Here is an 18,844-nt window from a genome sequence, read left to right on the forward strand (position 1 = left end):
GAGCTATTAGTCCTGGAAAAGGTTTGTATGTAAATGCCCTATAGGACCACAGCGGAGCACTCGGCCAGTCCAGATTAGTGGGGTTTGTGGCAAATGTGCTGCAAAAGACAAAATAGAAAAATAGACAAAAAATGCAATTGCCTTGTGGTAAACCATGGTGAACAAGGTGAGTAGCTGAGTAATTGAATGGCCAAGGTGTTTCTCTATGGTTTATTGTGTATGCAAGAGAGGTGTATCGAGGACTGTTTCCTGTGCAGGTGTTTGTGTGTTATGGTCATTTTGTACACGATACAGTTTTGTTTCTGTCCCTGAAGATAAAGTATGACAGTAAGCAGCCCTGTGAAAGTGAATGAGCGTAAAGATGAAGCATCACTAAATGAATTATGGGCAGATTAATGCCTGCCTTGTTTATGGCTGTACAATATTTCACAACTAGACTTTGTAGCTGGCTATAAAGCATAATATAGTGACTGGATAAAAGATTGGTGATTATGAAAACAACAAATCAAATATGGCACAGGATGCCACATCCTTCATGGAAAATAAAGGATTTAATAATTGGGCATTAGGCTGAGACAACACTAGCGCAAGGCCGCCCTCTAGCTTTAAGATGAGGGATCCACAGCCTTACGACACCTATCAGTCATGACTCCACTACACAGAATACTGAATTGTACTGATTTTTATTCAGACAGTGAATGCCTACAAATGAATTACATTAAAATGACCATATTACAAAAATAAATTGTGTGCAGAACCAGCTGTTAGAATAAAACACCTTCCTATATACAGTATATACATTTCAACATATGCATTGAAAAAGTTAAGATCCCTTAACATCACTGCATTGATAACTTTTACAACAGAAGGACAAAAGAGGTAGTTTCATAAAATAAAAAGAAACACATTCTGTCGCCTCCTTGTACCATGCATGAGATCACTGTAGGTCAAATGTAAAGTGCAACTGCAATTCTTCATAGATAATGTTTTCTGCCTGAATTATTTCTTCCGAAATCTTATATTTCTGCAAACCCAGGTCATGCCGTCCTGAAAAGAAAAAGAATATGTGTTAGTGTTGTGAAAAAGTGTGCTGCACTTTTTACCTTAAATCTAAGAAATCTCATAAGTTTAAAAGCAGATGTCCTTTTTTACATCCAGAGGCAGCTGAATACTAAATTAAAATATCTTTAAGTAAAATAATCAACGCTTATATTCAGTTAGTTCTTATGACTGACAGTAATGGTGATTGGTGCCACTCTGCAGCCCACCCTGTCTCAACCCTTGCTGGGTATGCAAGTGTGTTTGCAGACTGTGTGTACTGTATTTACCTGCAATCCCTCAGCTGTGACTGCTGAGCAGGCCTGGACCTGCCACATGCGATCTCGGATCGTGTGCAGACTGAGACATTCTGCCAGCTCAGACGCTGGGGTGGCAGTCATCAGATCCTGCTTGTTGGCAAAAACCAGCAGTGGCACAGCAGCGAGCATTTCCTCCTCTAACAAGTCAGCCAGCTCCTGCAGGAACAAACAGAAACAGATGGCAGAAAACAAAAAATACTGATTTTTGGCTATAAATGCACCCAATATTGTTTAAAATTATAAATGAATAGACTGTGATTTACAAGCTGTGAGTAACTCACACTTAACATATCTAGTAATAATGAAGAAAGAAAGTGTTTTGCATCTCACCAGACTTGTCTCTTCAAACCTTTTCCTGTCTGAGCTGTCAATCACATAGATCTGCAAACAACATCGATATTATGTATATTTTAGAAATACAGTAATCTTATGTGTCAAATACTATAAGTATAGTATAAGTATGAGTAAATGAAAGTATTTAAATCAATAAGATCACAACAAGTTGAATATCATATAGAAGTTATACACACATGTGAAATGGAAAACATTTAATGAACACCAGGTTATAATTATTCCTATTTTTCATAAATCATGTTCTCAATTGTACAGTAAAATCTTCAAGAATCCAGAATGCTGTTTGATATTTCCTTAGCATACTAAAGATAGTCTTTGGACACACATGAGATCGTTCCAGCTATTTTTACAATCAGGTTAAGTACATCAAAGCCACCCTACCAATACGTCTGTGTTCTCAAAATAATTCCTCCAGTAGGGGCGGATCTTGCGCTGACCTCCTATGTCCCAAACATTTAGCTTGAAGCCAGATGATTGAACACTCTTTATATTGAAACCCTGTTGAAGATAACAAGTGTATCCATGTGAGGACATTTGTGACGACTGTAAAAAAGATTATATTTCCACAGCGTGGATTCAACTTCTGGATGTGTGCAGGTGTGTGCATATGTGTACTTGTGTGGGGGTGATGTGGCTGATATCTTCTGCCGCCAGCTGTTTCAGCAGAGTGGTCTTGCCAGCGTTGTCCAAGCCCAGCAGCAATAAGCGCACCTCCTGTTCTGGGGTCTGCTTCAGCCTCCGAAGAATGGACAACAGGCCCTGCAGGTGGATCCGAGTGCATGTTAGAGCAGGCTCAAAGATTACATATAAACCTGGAAGCAATTTCTCATTTCATTGTAACATGGTCTAAGCTGTATCAGGTAAAGCCCCATTCATCAGAGGACAGCGTGTCATGAGGGTTTGGCAGAGGAACCAAATGCAGCGTGCACAGGAGGTTAAACACTCACACCATTGCAAAAGCTTTCTAAAGCATGAGGACTTAGCTGTTAGCCTTGCAGAGACCTACATGAGTGAAAAGCTATCATTGGCCAAGATTAAGCATGTGCACAGGTTGTGGGTGGTGTCCAGAAGGCTTTGGCTCAAGCAGTCACTGCACTCCTAGTGATCTGAAACATGTGCCAGATGTAGAAAGTAATTTCTTGGAAATGTACAAATGGAAACATTTATTGAGGCATTTAGTGGCAAATTACAATCTTAAAAATCAATTGTTTTCTTTGTCTTGTTCCTGATAGTTTAACTTAATAATGTGTTGTTTGTGTCAACTGTTTTTTCAAAAGTGCTATGAAATCAAAATGTGGTGCAAAACAAGCAAGCTTGAATATATCTAATCTATTGCAGGCATGTTATCTTGTCAACATATAAAGGCACAGGTGTTTTTTATGGACATAAGGGTAGTCTCTGGTACCAACAAAAAAAACGTTTGGCTGTGACAACTTAACAGTGACGCAAAAGTAAAGGAGTATGTTATCTGCCTACATAATTAAGTTTGGTACAATTCAATTTCATCTAACTCTAGGAATGCATGTCAAACATAAACAATGCAAGTGTTAATCTATTGATAATAAAATAATTACATGCTTGTTTTGATAATATAATAAACGTCCTTATAGACAGTAGATGAAACAATAATACAAGACAGACATTAATCTATAAATCCTAACGTAAAAAGAAGATGGTGGTCGTACTGTAAGTAGAATAAGGTACAATGATGTCCTACAGGTTTCTCTGTTGTGATATATTTAGCAGCCAACACTGCCATTAATTGTTAGCCAAATGTAGCTAACAATTTACAGTAACACACACTTTTTGAACAACTATCATTACACGAAAACATAAACTAAAATGACTATATCTGTTACTCCAAAGCAGCCACTGCTGTAAAACTCACCATGTTATCCTCAGGTGCTGTTGGTGCTGTGGCCCTTTGTTCAGACTGAGAGGATTAACATCTTTCTAACCCATGCTTCCTGGAAGAACAGCTGTTAACTTCTGTTGCCAGGAGAAGAGAGACGTCAGAGTTAACAACGTGACAGCTGGGTGTCTCGTCACAAAACCGACATTTATATAAATGTTTATATTTACCCTTTTAAGGGGAATGAAAAACATTGCTTGAAATATTGGCATTTTTTAAGCAAAATTATGATTTGAGATAGAGCCTAGAATAATTTCTATTAAGACATTAGATTGTAGTTTCCTGGCCTTGGTGCATTTTACCTTTTTTTAAACCGTACATTTGCTAAATACAGAGAAATCGTTTTTACCAATGTCATTATTTTTGGATTTTATAACATTTTAATGTTATATTATAATTTTTAATAACAAATGCATCAAGTTTGTTCCTCAAGATAACTCCTTAATAATTAGTTTTGAAGTAGAAGAAGTTTGTATGGTTTTGGAGCTCATGCTCATCCTGTCTTGCAATGATTTCCATGTTTCCAACTGTGTGACAAGCATACACCAGGTGCTCTGCTGTTTCCAAATGTAGGTAGCATATGTCACATATGTTGCATGATGTATATCAACTCACACCTCCTTGTGATAAATTAATTTGAAGGATTAATAATAGGAATTGATCTTTGATTGTGAGTTCATACATTTTCACACACGCACATACAGCGCCCTCTAGAGTCCATTTGCAGTCATTTGTCGTTACTACAGTTGTGCTGTCTCTGAGTCAAGGAACAACAAAAACATGTCCGAGTACGACAGACGGAAGACTTAACCTGCAGTACCCCTCGACAAGTCATCTCTTTGACCGACTGCTTTATGATTCCTGTCGTGTTAACGGCCGACACCCCAGCAAGATGCCGCAGAAAGCACTGGGATCCATTGTAGGTCTTCTTTGTACCGGGACCTGTCTAGTGCAGGTAAGCCGCCGCTAGAGCACCCAGGGTCGGCCGAGGCTTCAAGCCAATGCCGCTGCTCCCGGGTGGGGGAAGGCCTTTAGCCGATCCTTTTTGTCTCCTCCACAAAGAAAACGGGGCACGGTTCGCTACTGTATCCTGCCGATGACGTCAGTTAGGCAAAGTTTTGATTTATATTTCGACAGTTTGATTATTTAAGTTTTTACTCCAAAATACATGGCTGGGTTGTATTACCTCAATTTGACAGTTTTAACCAAGGGTATCAAGATTAACGTTAGCCGTTGTGCTAGCTGGTACCCGGCAAATTGACGTGTTTATCAGTAGTTGATGATACTAGGGAAGACAGTACCAGTTTGTCCGGGTTGGTTTCCTGCTGAGAAACACTATTTACATTTTAGGCTTAAAATGTTGAAAATATTGGTACACTTACAATGTGAATGTAACATTTGTATGTACATTAAGGTTTATTGGCGTAACATGCTGACCTCGTTTGGCCAGTTACAGTGACGTTAGTGTCTTCTATTTCCACCCATAACTCTCACACACGTATTTAAATTACAACTTAATGTTGTAGTAATTCACCATTTTAATGTACCGTTTGCAACATTTAGCATTGATGGTTGTTATAGCATTGAGACTTTTATGAAATATAAATATCAGTGTCTTTTGTCTGTTGTTTATTACTACATACGTTTTTATTTTATTTATTATTGTACAGTATTTAATTTTACATTCTGTTTTAGCTTTGCCTAGTTTATTTGACATGTACATTCTATTTCTGCTGCATTACTACAATCTCATTTCATCTTTTCATTTGATTTCTATTCTATTTCTTTTTGCACTATTTGACTGTTTTATCGTTTATGTTTTATATATATTTAAGTTGCATTGTTGAAAGAGACTGGGTTGAAAGATTTTCTAAGCCTTAACTACACTGTAGTTGCTGTGCATATAACAATAGAACCTTTGAATCTTTTGCCTGTATGTGTCACAATAGAGAAACCAACTTACACAATAGGGCTAAACTAATTTAGCCTTATTGTGTTTGTGAAAACACAACAAGGTTAAATATGTCAGTTTACCGAAAGCTATCTCTGCAGTTTCTTGTTGACCTGTGTAATTGACTCTCACTTTCTGTACTTCCTGTGTGTATTTAAGGGGAAGGAGTTCTGTTTCGGGGTAAACAATGAACAGTACCGCTGTGAGATGGGGTACTGCTGTGGAGAGACTGAGTGCTGCACCTACTACTACGAGCTCTGGTGTAAGTTCCTATTCTTTAGTTTTTTTTCTCCCAATTCTATATTAACATTAATCACACAACGTTTCTTTGTATCCCATCACCATTTTCCCACTAAATTCAGATTAAAGAAATTATACTCTTCTTCTTCTTCCCTTTCTTCTTCTTCTGTTACTTTTTTCAGAAATTAGTTTCACTTAAAAAAACATAAAATAGAAAGTAAAAACATTTTCCTGTATATGATGATAAGATGACAGTGATTCTCTCACCTCTCATAGGGTTTTGGTTGGTTTGGACCCTGATCATCATGCTTAGCTGCTGCTGTGCTTACCGACACCGGAGGGTTAAGATGCGCCTTCAGCAGGAGCAGCGTCAACGTGAGATCAGCCTCATGGCCTACCAGGGAGCCTCGAGCTCCTTCATTTCCCCTCCACCACTCAATCTAAGTGAGTAGTCTTGCACGTAAAGATCCATTCCAGAATAAAATAGTCAGATGGCAAGGGCATATCTGATTTTGCATACACACAGGAGCAGCTGTTCTCTGGCCTTGATGAATGAAACAGCCACCTTGTACTCCGAGAGAGATATAACCTTTGAATTAGAGGTGCTGATCCTCATCCTGACATTGGTATATCCTGTTGCAAATTGTCTGAGTGTATGTTGGAGAGCAAAGTCTCAGTTGTCATCAGACAGCAGAGATGCCACCCTAATGTCAGTGGAAAGTTCATATCGTGACCCTTAATATCACAAACAATACTCACCATGCTTGACTTGATGTCAAGAATGTGAACACAAGTCTCAGTTTAAGCATACACAGACCGTGACTCACATCCTGGCAAAAATACAGTATATTCTTGCAGCTCTTACATGAGGATATCATGGGAATGTAGTAACAAGCTTTTTTCCATTAACTCCGGGTATTTTGTTTTGTTTTTGTATTTCTCAGGCATGCCATCTATATATATGGATATATTATATATATATATATATATAACCTTTATTTATGGAGTGATATTATCATTAAATCCATCTTCATTTTAAATGTATGTGCATGTAAACTCATTGAGTGCTCTCAGGGTTGGTGAGATTAGGTTTTGACAAAGGGAAAGTTGATCCTGGTAGACACACAAAAATGTAGCACATTGATTAAAAACATCATGAAGCGGTTTCACAACCTCCAACCCTCTTTTCTACTTGTTAAGTGTTATATTCCAGCAAAGTACATCTGAAATATTGACCTATTGCACTGTCCATTAATATTTGCTAAAACAACTTATAATTGAAGCCCAGAAGTACGTAATGCCACTTATGGAAATGTTGGTTGGATGCTAAAGCTTTCTGTTTATGCTAACCCTAAGGGTTCTGGAACGACTGCAAGCTTCCCGACTATGAAGAGGTGGTAGGTCACCCCCCCACACCGCCCCCTCCTTACTCTGAAAACCCTCCTGAAACCACCCCATCACTCCCTCCACAATTGACCCAGCCAGTTTCCTCAGTGCCACAACCCCTGCCTGAGGCAGCACCGATGGACGACTGTCAGGCCTCAGGCTCATCTCCTGATCAGGAAGCTGTGTCAGTGTCGGTCCAAGCACAGTGTATCGTAGAGGAGAACGGGGAGGCTTCGCTCATTGCGGCAGCAGAGGAGGAGGAGGAGGAGGAGGAAGAGGAGGAGGATGAGGAGCTTATCACTCGGCGTCGCCACGTGACCGGTGACTCAGGAATTGAGGTGTGTGTTTGCCAGTTGGACATAGACGAGGGTTCAGGGCTTGAGGAGGAAAGCGATGAGGAGCACCGGATGTGCAAGGTCACCGGGCAGGACTGCTGCTCCGGCCACCGGCAGCAGGCCTTCAGACAGAAGGAGCGCACCTCCGAGCTGCCCAGCCAGACTGCCAGCACCAGCACTGGAGACCACATGGTGTGAACCTCTGCCTACAGATCTAACTAACTAACCAGCCAACCAGCGCGGCTTTCTGCTTCACACCGGGCGATATATGACATATCTGTTGCCATCATCATCACCACAAAGACTGTTTGTGTTTTAATTCCTTGAACTAACACACAGGCGTGACGTTAGGATGATGATGATAACTAATGCTCAATGGCTCCAGATTAAGGATGATAAATAACACATTGTGAGGACAAACTTGTGGCTTTTTTTTGCTTTGCTTTTCTTTAGTGGGGAAACTAGCAAACACACTTGTATGCTTCATTTGTTCATAAAAAGTTTTTGAGGTAGTGAGAAGGCAGCGATTGATTGTGACTGAAACCAGAATCGACTGTTTTCTTCGCTCCTACCCTCTCCTCGAGCACTGTCATCATGTTTCCGTCTCGCCACTCTCCTTGGTCAGGACATTTTGGCCAACCTTTCATCTGACATTTTACCTCCGGAGGGACGAACAGCTTGGAGCATACCAACACGGTCAACAACATGCTAGGACTCTGAAGCAGAGGAGTGAAAAGACAAACCACTTGAGAACTGGATGAACCAACATGAGCACACATTTCATTTTCCCCAGAGCTTTGTGTGCGTAAGAGTGTGTGTCTGCTGTGAAATACAAGGCACAGCTGCACGATGATATCAGCTCTGAGGTCATGGCAACCAGCATCTGGTGCCAGGTCTGTGGGACTTTTCCCATCTAGAGTGGGGGAAATTACACTCACAAACAGCAGAGGAGACATACCAGAAGGAGGTTTTGTTTGTCTCTGGGTTTCAAGTGTCATACACCCCCTAGCCCTTTTTCCCTCTTTGTTATTCATGTTGTGGTCAGCAATTGGCATAACTGCCGGTAGGGAGCAACCAGCTTTTAATGATTTATTGATTGTCTGCACATCATCTCCCTACTTTGGTTTCTGGCTGCATTGCATTCATTGTAATGGCCAAGAGGGCTTGGCACCATTTTTTAAAAATCATACAAAGCCTTGTGGTGTCTCTGTCTTAGCGTTTCTTTATAAACTTTGTTACATCAGAGTGAGTAGTACCATTATTCTCACTATTTTTAGGTTGGATGTTCATAATGAAGATTATACTTGCTATCTTTTTCATTTCATAACCAGATATGCTTCAGTAAATGCCGCAGGTGGCACTATTATTGCAACAAAGCCCCATGACGAGGGCTGCTTGAGTGTGTACCAGTGAGTGGGTGTTATAGTGCAGTAGGGACGGGTTGAGTCTTGTGATTGAGTTGTGTTTGAATATCTTTATAGTGCTGAAGCATCTGGTTGTAATACTCTCTCAGCACTAAGGTGGATAACTATTACAAGCACTGGTATTTTGCATGAGGCATGAATTTATGTGTTTTACATTTGATTTCATTAGTATTTTCTAGTCATTTGTTACTTACTTTGCTCATTGTTTTTTTTAATGATAGTGGGCTACAGTGGCTACATATCTGTGTACCAGATGTTGGGTGTATAGAAATGGACTGTGGTTTGATTTTAGCTGCCCTATATCAAGTTGTGTTGTGTTGTTATTACTGTGTACGCCATGCTATGCTGTTGTGCAGTGCTGTTAGCTAGTTAGCTGATGCTGTCCCGGCACTGTGTGGCCCTGGTAGCTCTTAGCAGTGTGATGGATTTGCAGTGGTATTTTCTGTCGGCAGCAGTTTGAGGTGGATGCAAGCTCTTCTCTGCAGTCTAGTCAGTGTTGGCAAAGCTGCAGAATCTGTTGTGATTAACAGCATACTCCTCTGTGTTGCATGTTGTTCGCCCACTCTACTGTACAGTATGTATTCAAAGCATAGCAGTACAACTGGAACTTGTTAGATAGGAAAACTACTGCGTAACAAACTTGTGTGTGTACATAGAGCTAAGTCAGTAAATGTTTCATTGGGGAATTTAGATTGGGACAATGTCCAACAACCTTTTATTTGTCTGCTCTGATACTGTGTCAAAACAGGCGCAGAGTACAGACAGTCAGTCATAAGATCACAAAGTAATGCTCCTGTTTGGCCTTTATCATTTTCCTGGAGTGTGTTACCTGTCTGCTGCAATATTCTGTTCTATATTAATGCATCAAAAATGTCCGAGGCACAGTATCCTAACTAAATTAGCAGTTAATTCTTCCAATTATCACCTAACAGGTTCCAAACATGTTTTGGCTTTTCTTTTAAAATCAGAGCTTCTAATCAAACCTCCTCCAGCAGGCTAAGTGGGGAGTAAAAGCCAACATTTCGTGCTTGCCTGGTGTATTCATCAAGCTATTAAACTAAATTGCTGTGTCTCTTTATTTTCAGCACTAAAACAACTCTGTTGAAGACACACTTTGGCCTCTTAACAAGATGCTACACTGGGTTCAGCACATGGATGCGGATAATTGTAGGGCCCATGCTCTGTGGCCAATGATATGTTTCCCCAGCAGCAGCAGCAGCAGCAGCAGCAGCAGCAGCAGCAGCAGCAGCAGCAGCCGCCCAGAGCTCCGTTCCGGCTGTGGTTTTGTCTTAGCTACACTAAAATACTGCTGTACAGTAGGAAAACATATCAATATAGAGGAAAACAAAATCAATGCATGGCTGATTAAGAATTCAAGTAAAATAATATTTCATTTGTTTTCATTGACTTTATCATACTGTTGCAAGGTTTGTGGTCCTTGTGTTGTCGAGCAGGTGCTTAAACATGGAGTCAAACTAAGATGACAAGGACCTTTTCAGAGGAGCTGTTACACTCTGCACACAGAAGTAATACAAGACATTTTTTGACCAACACACCTCAAGCTGCCTTGCTGCATCTCTAAAGAGCAAATGTCTTATTTATGGAGCTGCAGAATAAAATATAGCCTCTGTATGCGGCGTGCTACTGCCTTATAAGAGTAGATGTAGTTTCTCTCCAATGGTAATAGTTGTGTTGTTCTAAGCATGGTTGCTTCAGAGCGGAGTGTGTTTGTATGGATAGAAAAAAAAAAGCTTGTTCCGAGAAATTGTGCGTGCTTTATGAGAAGAGGATGTGGTTTAGAAATAATTAAAGCCACAGGGTTTAAAGCGTCACACGTTCTATACTTTCAATTTTGGTATCTGAGGGTTGGTTTGTTCTGAACTTTGTGTGTAGTTACTTAAATGTGGCACTGATGGAGTTAGCGATGACCCGATTTTGCGGTCATTCAGCATTTGTTACGCGGATCTGGTCCTTCTTAGTTTGTTATATTAACGGGCTTGAAAGCATGAGAAAAATGAGGAAAAAAAACATTTTAATTTAGTTGTTATTCATCCTTTTTTCTGTTTGGAGAGTCAGAATGAACTCGTATAAGAGATTGCTTTGTAACCTTTTTACTTAGGTGCATTTTTGCTTAGTATACATATTTAGATAAAATATTAGGTGAGGGGGGGGAGGAATGAGGGGAAGGAAAGGGGGTTCTTTGGTGATTAGTGAAACTGGAGGTCCTTAGTTTTTTCTTTGCCAAAAAGTACCAAGCCTCCCTGGTTTTCACACAAGGTTAAGGGCTATATCAGTTGTGGACCCATCCATCCATTTCACCGAGCGATCCGTCTCCTCTGTGCTGATCACTTAAAGCCACAGTTGCCGAGATCCACTATCTGAAAATGAGTGGGTTTGGATGTTCTTTCAATCTTTTTGTGGAGCTCATATTTAACAGCTGATTGTATATGACTGTGTGTGTTTGTTTTATAGGCTTAAACTTTGCCTTTTTGTTTTGTCAACGGAGGTGCGTGATGCGACATCCATCCCCCACATGACTCTTAAGCTGCGTGTTCGGTTGTGACGGGTGTTTTCTCTTCGCCCCGTCAGCTCCTCATGTACCACCAGCCTCTGTCTTGGTTACACAAACTGTAGCTAAGCGCTTTGTATGTGGACCCTTGGAAACAGGAGGGCACATCCACTCATGCAGAAGTGTAGACTGAATCATTTACCAAAAGTCACCTCCATGCTACACACATCGTGACTTATTTCAACCGTGTGTGTGTGTGTGTGTGTGACGATTTGGTTTCCCACTCTCAGGGTTATCTTGATCACGCAGTGCTACAGTTTTAAATTCAAACATTTTTGACCAGTCTCATAAAGCCAAAGCAGTTCTTTCTTGATAATTGTTTCCCCATTGTTGTAAAATGTCCTTTTTTCTGCATCACGCATCTCTGTCGTCTATATTGTAGTTAACTCAACTAGGCTATGCAAATACATTAACCTACTGTTATATGCTGCGACCCCTTTCTCACTCTCTCTGTTACTTGTCTGTGGGCACCAGTACGAGCAATATAACTGAGTGCTCGTGGCACCGCACTGTACTGTAATCTTCTGTTGGTGTGCGTACATGTATTTGTTTAAGAAAACGTGTAAAATACAACTTGTAATGCTAATGCATTGATGTGGTCAGAATGTATGCTTCAGTGTGAGGGGCTTGAATTAAAAAGCAATTTTAGTATATATATAATTTCCCCATCTTTCTGGCTTTCCAACCACTAACACTTGTACACCTGGCTCACAGATAAACCACGTTATTAAGTTGATGAAGCCAGAGTAAAAATTTGAATTTATTGATTTTCTTGGATGAATTCCCTTCTGATATCTTTAACGTTGTTTGCCACTTTCTCATCCCTCAGTTTTGCACTAATTGGATTCATTTCCTTTTTTTCAGTTTTAGAAAAACAAACAGGTTTCTTCTTTCTCCGTCTAGATTAATTTTCTCTGACGGTTGCCTTTAATCACAGTTATAACAAGTCTATCAGTTTCAAAAGTTTTATATAATTAACGATTAAAAGACCTCAACATGGAACGCCGTCGGCTTGCATTAGACCAGAACATATTTGGCTGTTAAGGAACATTTTGAAGTGTATTTCTTCTGTCCAACAACTTGTAACTGAAATTTGTTCTCAACCGTAGATAATACCAAACAGATGGAGGTGCCACAGTTTAGCTATATGGATTTTTTTTTTTTTGCCAAATGTCAGAAACATCCCTGTTTAAGAAGGGAGCAGGAACAGACAGACTCTTCATTGTTATCCCAATAAACTTTAAACAGGCCAAAATGAGTTCATTATGTTACGAATTAAAGCACTGAATGATAAAAATGCTTTGGTTTTAGTAAAAAGTCTGCTATGTACTTGTTGGGTCATGATTTGTATTTTATTTTTTTAATAAAACAAAGATTGGCACTCAGATGAACTGTCCTTGCCTTTCTTGACTCATACTCCTTTAGATTTTTTTTGTTTCCATTTAACCTCAAGTAGTCTTTTGCAGGATTCTGCTATGTTGTTGGCAACATTTGTTAGCCGCAATGAAAGGAGTCCAACCTCACATGACTAAGATGTGATATGGATCTGGAGGATCATCGCACGGCGTCATGTAAAGCAGATCTGAGCGGGCCTGAATTATTGACAGGATGTTATGTCATGAAAACATTAGGATGTTGATGCTCACGCTCAGAGCTTGAATAGTTTGATGAGCCTATGGTTTGTCTATAATTTGTCTATATTGTACTATTTTCTGAAAGTTGTTTGTATTGAACTTTCTACCGCGTACACAGAAACATTTATAAATGTCTTACATATAACTGACTTCATGCACATTATCAATGTAGTTCTTTTTTGGTCTTTAATGAGGAAATACAAACAGTTCAGGTCAAAATCATTGGTTAAAAATATAACTCGTGGGTAACAGAGAGGAAACACGAGGCACGGATTCATACAAAACAAAGTATAAATAAGTGGTTGTCAAAGTGGCTACATGAAATACGGAGGTCCTCACTTATTGCACAACTGAAAACAAAGCAACTCATGAAACATATATGATGTTGACATGAGACCTGCAAACATTTCCAGAACATAAGAAACGCTGAGCAACAGCTCCCTCCAGAGCTTCACTGCAAAAGCATTTGAGGTATGACAGAAACACAGTGGTAGTGTTAAAAACAACTCAAACAAAAATAAATCTTTGTGTACAATGTGCAAAGAAAAACTGTCAGCAAAAAGGAAAATAGTTGTATATATAATAAATAACATTTTATTTATTAATATTAAAAATCTCTTCAGTGCAAAATCCACATCCAACATTTAAATTCATTTGTTTTAAATATATTTAGAGGAATTTGTTCTAATCTGATTTAAATAACGTTTATATTTTTTATGGAAATAAAAATAAAATCTTGGAATTGAAGAACAAATAATATAAATACATCTTTTTTTCAATTATTAATATTAAAATCCATTATAATATTTCCCTGAAACACCCACATCTTTGCCACATGCATCAATTAAACAGTTTTCCATACGCTTTATAAACACATTTAAAGGTCAAGCACACTGTAAACTATGATGCGCAACTCCTCAGGACTCATAATAAACAATCTACATGAAATCCATGCAAACTACTACAGGATGAGAATATACAGCATGATATAGTATATGCTCAAAATGACTGAATACAAAGCACACGGGTGCAAAGTAGAGTACAGATGCCTCTTATGTTAGCATGAAGCTACAGTACGGGTGGCCACATTGATTTTTAGTGCTATTTCGTTAGCTCTTCAAGTCATACTGTAGATTGGAAAACCTTGGATACTTATAAATAATATCTGAAAAACATAAGTCAGTGAAATAAAAAAAAGCATATGATAAATCTCAGAATTACCTATTTGCAGCTAACAGGGACCCAAAAAAATCAAATGTAGCTGCTCATAAGATGTCGCACTGCACGTATGCTGAGTAACAGGTATAGAGGCAGAGATGGTAAGGCAGAGCTGGTGTGTGTCAGACGGGTGGAGGATAAATTCTTCCTACTGCTTCGTAACGACCAATGGCAAAGTTGGACGATGGCTTTTGAGTAGCAGGTGAAAAATCTACTCCGTCTCCTATCAAAATAGTGTTTGTTCTCAGGTAAAAACAACCTGCTGCACAACCCGACAGCAGCGTCTCAGTGCGGTTTGGGTCGACAGGCCTCATTAGTCTTCACTATCACGACCTCCATATTTGCTTTTGTTACAGTCTCTCTCAGTAGAAGCGCTTGCGTTGGTTCTCCTTCCAGTGGCTGTAGACCACCAGGCCGATGACGATGAGGAAGATGCAGCCCAGCATGGAGAAGAGCACGGTGAAGAAAATGGCTATCCCACTCATCCCTTCTTCAACAAGACCGACTGGAAGAGGGGAACACAGTCGGGGAGGTAAAAAGAGAAGATAGGGTGAGGAAGATCATTTAAGAAATAAAAAGGATTGATTATTGACTGCTTATTACCAGCAAACCAAACCGACTGGCTGGCTTGGTGGACTATCAAATTCCCTTGCTCTTCAGATACTAAACTTTTTGCCCAAGGGTAAATATTCTACTTTTGATAGGATTTTGAGAAGCTTTTCACCATTTGATGTCTATCCACCTTGCCTTGCTTGTTGCTTTTTAATATTGTTTATGTTGTTGTTATGATCAATGTTATAAGTTAACATTTTCAATAGCAGCAGAAAGACAGACAAGGAGACAGCGGGTGATCCCACACAAAAACGTGTTTGTGTGTGTATGTGTGTGTGTGTGTGTCTTACATTTAAGTAGTTCAAAGTTATCTACACTGGGTATGGTAATCTCTTCTTCCTCCTCTTCCTCTTCCTGTTGACTCCGCAACACCGTCAGTTGGTAGAGTTTCAGGGAAATGATGTCATGGTTATCTATGAAAAGAGCATCAGAAAATATGATTGTTTTTAGAAAACATATTTGGAAATCATAAATCACAAGTTCCTCCTGCATCAAACAAAAGGATAAATAAATGTTCATAACGTAATTCCTGAGAGATACAAAACTTTTCAACTAATTTGTGATGATATTCACGATTTTCCCAATAATGCAGCTTAATACATTTATTGTGAGTCTTTTAATCGTGATCAGATAAATCCTATGTCGTCCGATCCCTGCTTGGGGAGCTTTTAGAGACAGTGAGAGTTTACCTGAGAGGTCTCCAGTGACGGATGAAGCTCCAAAGTAATAACCTTTAGGAAGCCGCACCCCGGGTATGTCCAAGCAGTCCCTCCACTCATGTTGTCCATCGATGTCTATCATCACCTGAGGAACAGAGGCAAATTCAGTGACTTCTAGAGACTCACTGGATATAAATGTCTGACATGACATTTATCTCAGTTTTCTTCCTAAAAGCAGGTTTGATGAGAATGACTTTCAGTGAAACTTGAGTATAACTCTCTCTTATAGTTTCCATTTTTCTGTAGTAGGAGGATCCAGTCTTATATCATTTTTTTTAGCCTTGCTTGTGCTTAATAATATATTGGATAAATATGTATCATTACAAGTGACAAAATCATTTATATTTCAAAGTTACAAAACTTAGCATTCTATTCTGTTTGTGTTTGGTAAATAATTACATTTTCCAGAGAAACCTCCAATTAGGCCTTGCTGTATAAAAACATGCATGCTCGGTCAACATACACTTCATAAGCAAAGCTTGAATAAATTTACCAGGCCAAACTCAGTACACTCAGTGCATGCTAAACAGAGGTGTGGCTGTTTACACATCATGTAGAGTCGTCATGTAATTTATTATTGTGGATCAGAGTCTCTTACTGTGAGCCTGCGGCGGATGTATCGGATGAAGAGAAAGGTGTCTTGTTTGAGGTTGCGCACCATGGCGTTGCAGCCGCCTAGCTCTGTGGGCCGGCCGTCACGCTCGTGGTCGTAGCTGATGCTGCCGTTCCCCACCATGGCCAGAACGAAGGGGAAGATCCTCTTGTGGTCACGGGAAGAGAAGAGCAAGAAGTGAAATTGTGTTGATTTAAATTAGTCCCTCATCTTACACAGATAAAAAAGTCTGCCTTAGACCATGTTAGTTTGCATGCTTTTTTCTTTGAAAGGTAAATCATCTTGTTGAATTCATATAATTCTGGTTGAGACAACATAGCAACCATGCAGGGAATGATCAAAAATGAAGTTATGTTTGCAGACAGAGAAGCATGCTGGACTAATGGAGGTTGTTAAATGGACATACGATTGTGATTAAATATTCCAAAACGCAGATTACCTGAGTGCGAGGAGTATATCTTTTCTTCTGCGCCTGACTCCAAAAGATTGCACAAAAGAACACAAAGACAGCCATTAAAAACAAATTTGCAAGAGTACTTTTTTCTCAAAGCTGCTGTTCTTTCCAACACAGGTTAGATCTGTGCAGTGACTACTCCAGCATACCTCTAGGTGTTTCTCCTCATTGGGATACGTGTCCACGAACACACCCAAGCCTGTGAAGTTGTCCATATTTCCGAAAACAGGACCTTGAAAATAGCAGTGTTGATAATGTATTCAAAAATAGAGACTAGAATTAATGTTAAGTAAATGCTATATTTTAAAGATTTACCTTTCTGCATACGTTCCTTAGTGTACCAAATAGCCAGCCCGTCACCATTCAGGTTCTTCTTTCCTTGTCCATGAATCTTAAAGTGCACCTGCATCTCCCAGTCTGTCAGATGGCAAGGCTAGAAACAGACACAAGTTCAATAAAAAACCTGAAATACAGTGTGTGCTATAACAAATGGGCATTGAAACTATGATACAAAAAAAACTGATTTGTTATAGTGAAGTCTGTTTCTCTTTCAGTAGTGTTTTCTGTAGGCTTCACAGAGTTGAGGTCAAATCCATTGGAAATACCAATCAAAAAGGAAAGGGAAACAGCTGGTCCATGTTAGCCCTCAGTGGTAAAAAGAAAGTGTCTTCTGTTGAGTCAGATGGTATTTGGGTCGGCATTTTAGAGATTTGAGGTTTTCAAGCAAACACGATCACGGTCAGCAGAAGACGTGTTTTCTTGGTTAGTGACATACAATATCCAACAGGATTACAGCTAAGAAGATGACAGACAGTCTCAAGCACAAACCAGTTGCCTAAACATCCTCCGACACCAAACCCATACTTTAAATATAGTAGACTTTAGAAATATTTGTTGATATTTCCAGACTTTTGATAACTTGCTTGATACTCAACAAATTTCCATACTTTCTAAATATTAGAAACACTCACAATAATGCATTAGAATTACAAACAAGTGCTGTAGCTTTCATGAGGGTAAGAGTTACTGCAAGTTCTTCTTTTATCAAGCTTAAGCTTGAGTGATCTTAAAAACTAGCAAAAGGGGGTCATGGATATAATTATGGACGTTTGTACTCACCAGGCGGCCCCACACTGCCCCCTGCCTGCTCTGCTTGTCAGGTGTGAGGCGCACCTGGTCGGTGGTTACCATGGCATCACCCATCAGCTCCCAGTGGGATGAGCCTAAGGATCCCACACCTGAGCACACAAATAGCATCATCAGCAAGACAAAAAGATGACACAGCGCAATAGAGCTCATTCAGCCTCTGTTTTGTTGCAAAACAACAAAGGGAAAAACAACATAAGCACAGTCTATTGAAGCACCATGTAATGTAGAAAATTACATATGGCTATTTTACAGTATAACAGGCTTAAAGCAGGGAAACCTTTATCTGGAGAACGAAAGCATGGCAAAATAATCGAGACATTTTAAAATAAACAGAGCTCAAGCATATATGTGATTTAATCGCTAAATGCATTCTTCTGGAAACATCTGCCAGCCTGACCCAGTGAAAATGGGCTGTATAACGAACACTGTTACCTTGGTAAGGCTTGGAAAGGGAATACTCCCGCTTCAAAAACTCCTCCATTTCATGATCATCGTCGGCAGAGCACCGTGTTGCAGTAAACATGAGAAAAGCGAAAGTCCAGTATGATTTTAAAGGCATTGTTTTCCGTCTAAATGGGGATGTGGGCTCCCTATAACGATAGCTCATGCTGGCGGCAGCCATCGCAGGTCAAAACTCATCCCACTGAACGGCCAGCTTCCCTCCCATTGGTTCCCTGTTTTACATGGCTCATCACTATTGGTCCGTTAGACTGTCAATCAGGATGCTCGTTTTTGATTGGATGTTCTCTACGATCGTTATAGATAGTAAATCAAAATGATAACATATACATATTATACATATACATGTCTAGACTGTAATAAGCAAAAACACAAAAAAACTGTTTCTTTAGTAATCCAGATATTCGTTGGGAAACCAGCGCGTCAGTTTTAAAGAATTACTAGTGATACTGTGTCA

General features: G+C 39.6%; 3 protein-coding genes across 4 annotated transcripts; 1 reads left to right on the plus strand and 2 right to left on the minus strand.

Moving 5' to 3' along the window:
• Window positions 1–580: 580 nt before the first annotated feature.
• LOC134868250 (ADP-ribosylation factor-like protein 3) lies at window positions 581–5,361 on the minus strand. 2 transcript variants are annotated; one of them, XM_063889229.1, is made up of 6 exons: window positions 3,601–5,355; window positions 2,328–2,471; window positions 2,094–2,210; window positions 1,689–1,739; window positions 1,329–1,514; window positions 593–1,047 (listed from the first exon to the last, which is right to left on the minus strand). In XM_063889229.1, the coding sequence occupies exons 1-6, from the start codon at window positions 3,601–3,603 to the stop codon at window positions 1,000–1,002; spliced, it is 549 nt and encodes a 182-aa protein (XP_063745299.1). In that variant the 5' UTR covers window positions 3,604–5,355; the 3' UTR covers window positions 593–999. The 2 variants fall into 2 exon arrangements, with proteins under 2 accessions (XP_063745300.1, XP_063745299.1); XM_063889230.1 differs by lacking the exon at window positions 2,094–2,210 and having other exon boundaries at window positions 581–1,047; window positions 3,601–5,361.
• Window positions 4,340–12,914, plus strand: wbp1 (WW domain binding protein 1). Its single transcript, XM_063889228.1, has 4 exons — window positions 4,340–4,579; window positions 5,735–5,837; window positions 6,092–6,259; window positions 7,172–12,914. Exons 1-4 carry the CDS (start codon window positions 4,517–4,519, stop codon window positions 7,732–7,734), a joined length of 897 nt encoding a protein of 298 aa, XP_063745298.1. The 5' UTR covers window positions 4,340–4,516; the 3' UTR covers window positions 7,735–12,914.
• Window positions 12,915–13,323: 409 nt separating this feature from the next.
• Window positions 13,324–18,562, minus strand: lman2la (lectin, mannose-binding 2-like a). The gene is made up of 9 exons (XM_063888798.1): window positions 18,361–18,562; window positions 17,899–18,017; window positions 17,095–17,212; window positions 16,929–17,011; window positions 16,765–16,797; window positions 16,311–16,472; window positions 15,683–15,797; window positions 15,284–15,406; window positions 13,324–14,886 (listed from the first exon to the last, which is right to left on the minus strand). Exons 1-9 carry the CDS (start codon window positions 18,548–18,550, stop codon window positions 14,744–14,746), a joined length of 1,086 nt encoding a protein of 361 aa, XP_063744868.1. The 5' UTR covers window positions 18,551–18,562; the 3' UTR covers window positions 13,324–14,743.
• Window positions 18,563–18,844: the final 282 nt, after the last annotated feature.

Source organism: Eleginops maclovinus, chromosome 8 (assembly GCF_036324505.1).
Source record: "Eleginops maclovinus isolate JMC-PN-2008 ecotype Puerto Natales chromosome 8, JC_Emac_rtc_rv5, whole genome shotgun sequence".
NCBI lineage: Eukaryota > Metazoa > Chordata > Actinopteri > Perciformes > Eleginopidae > Eleginops > Eleginops maclovinus.

Bases quoted from the DNA above. Each gene is read 5' to 3' on its own strand.
- LOC134868250 (XM_063889229.1), bottom strand. The intron at 1,740-2,093 runs GTAGGGTGGCTT...TGTTGTTTGCAG, and splicing joins TTGAGAACACAGACGTATTG to ATCTATGTGATTGACAGCTC. The intron at 1,048-1,328 runs GTAAATACAGTA...TTTTCTTTTCAG, and splicing joins TCACAGCTGAGGGATTGCAG to GACGGCATGACCTGGGTTTG.
- lman2la (XM_063888798.1), bottom strand. From the start codon at position 18,550: ATGGCTGCCGCCAGCATGAGCTATCGTTATAGGGAGCCCACATCCCCA. The intron at 16,798-16,928 runs GTATGCTGGAGT...TTTTGGAGTCAG, and splicing joins ATGAGGAGAAACACCTAGAG to GCGCAGAAGAAAAGATATAC. The intron at 15,798-16,310 runs GTAAGAGACTCT...TCTGTTCCTCAG, and splicing joins ACATCCGCCGCAGGCTCACA to GTGATGATAGACATCGATGG.
- wbp1 (XM_063889228.1), top strand. From the start codon at position 4,517: ATGCCGCAGAAAGCACTGGGATCCATTGTAGGTCTTCTTTGTACCGGG. The intron at 4,580-5,734 runs GTAAGCCGCCGC...TGTGTATTTAAG, and splicing joins CCGGGACCTGTCTAGTGCAG to GGGAAGGAGTTCTGTTTCGG. The intron at 6,260-7,171 runs GTGAGTAGTCTT...GCTAACCCTAAG, and splicing joins CCCTCCACCACTCAATCTAA to GGTTCTGGAACGACTGCAAG.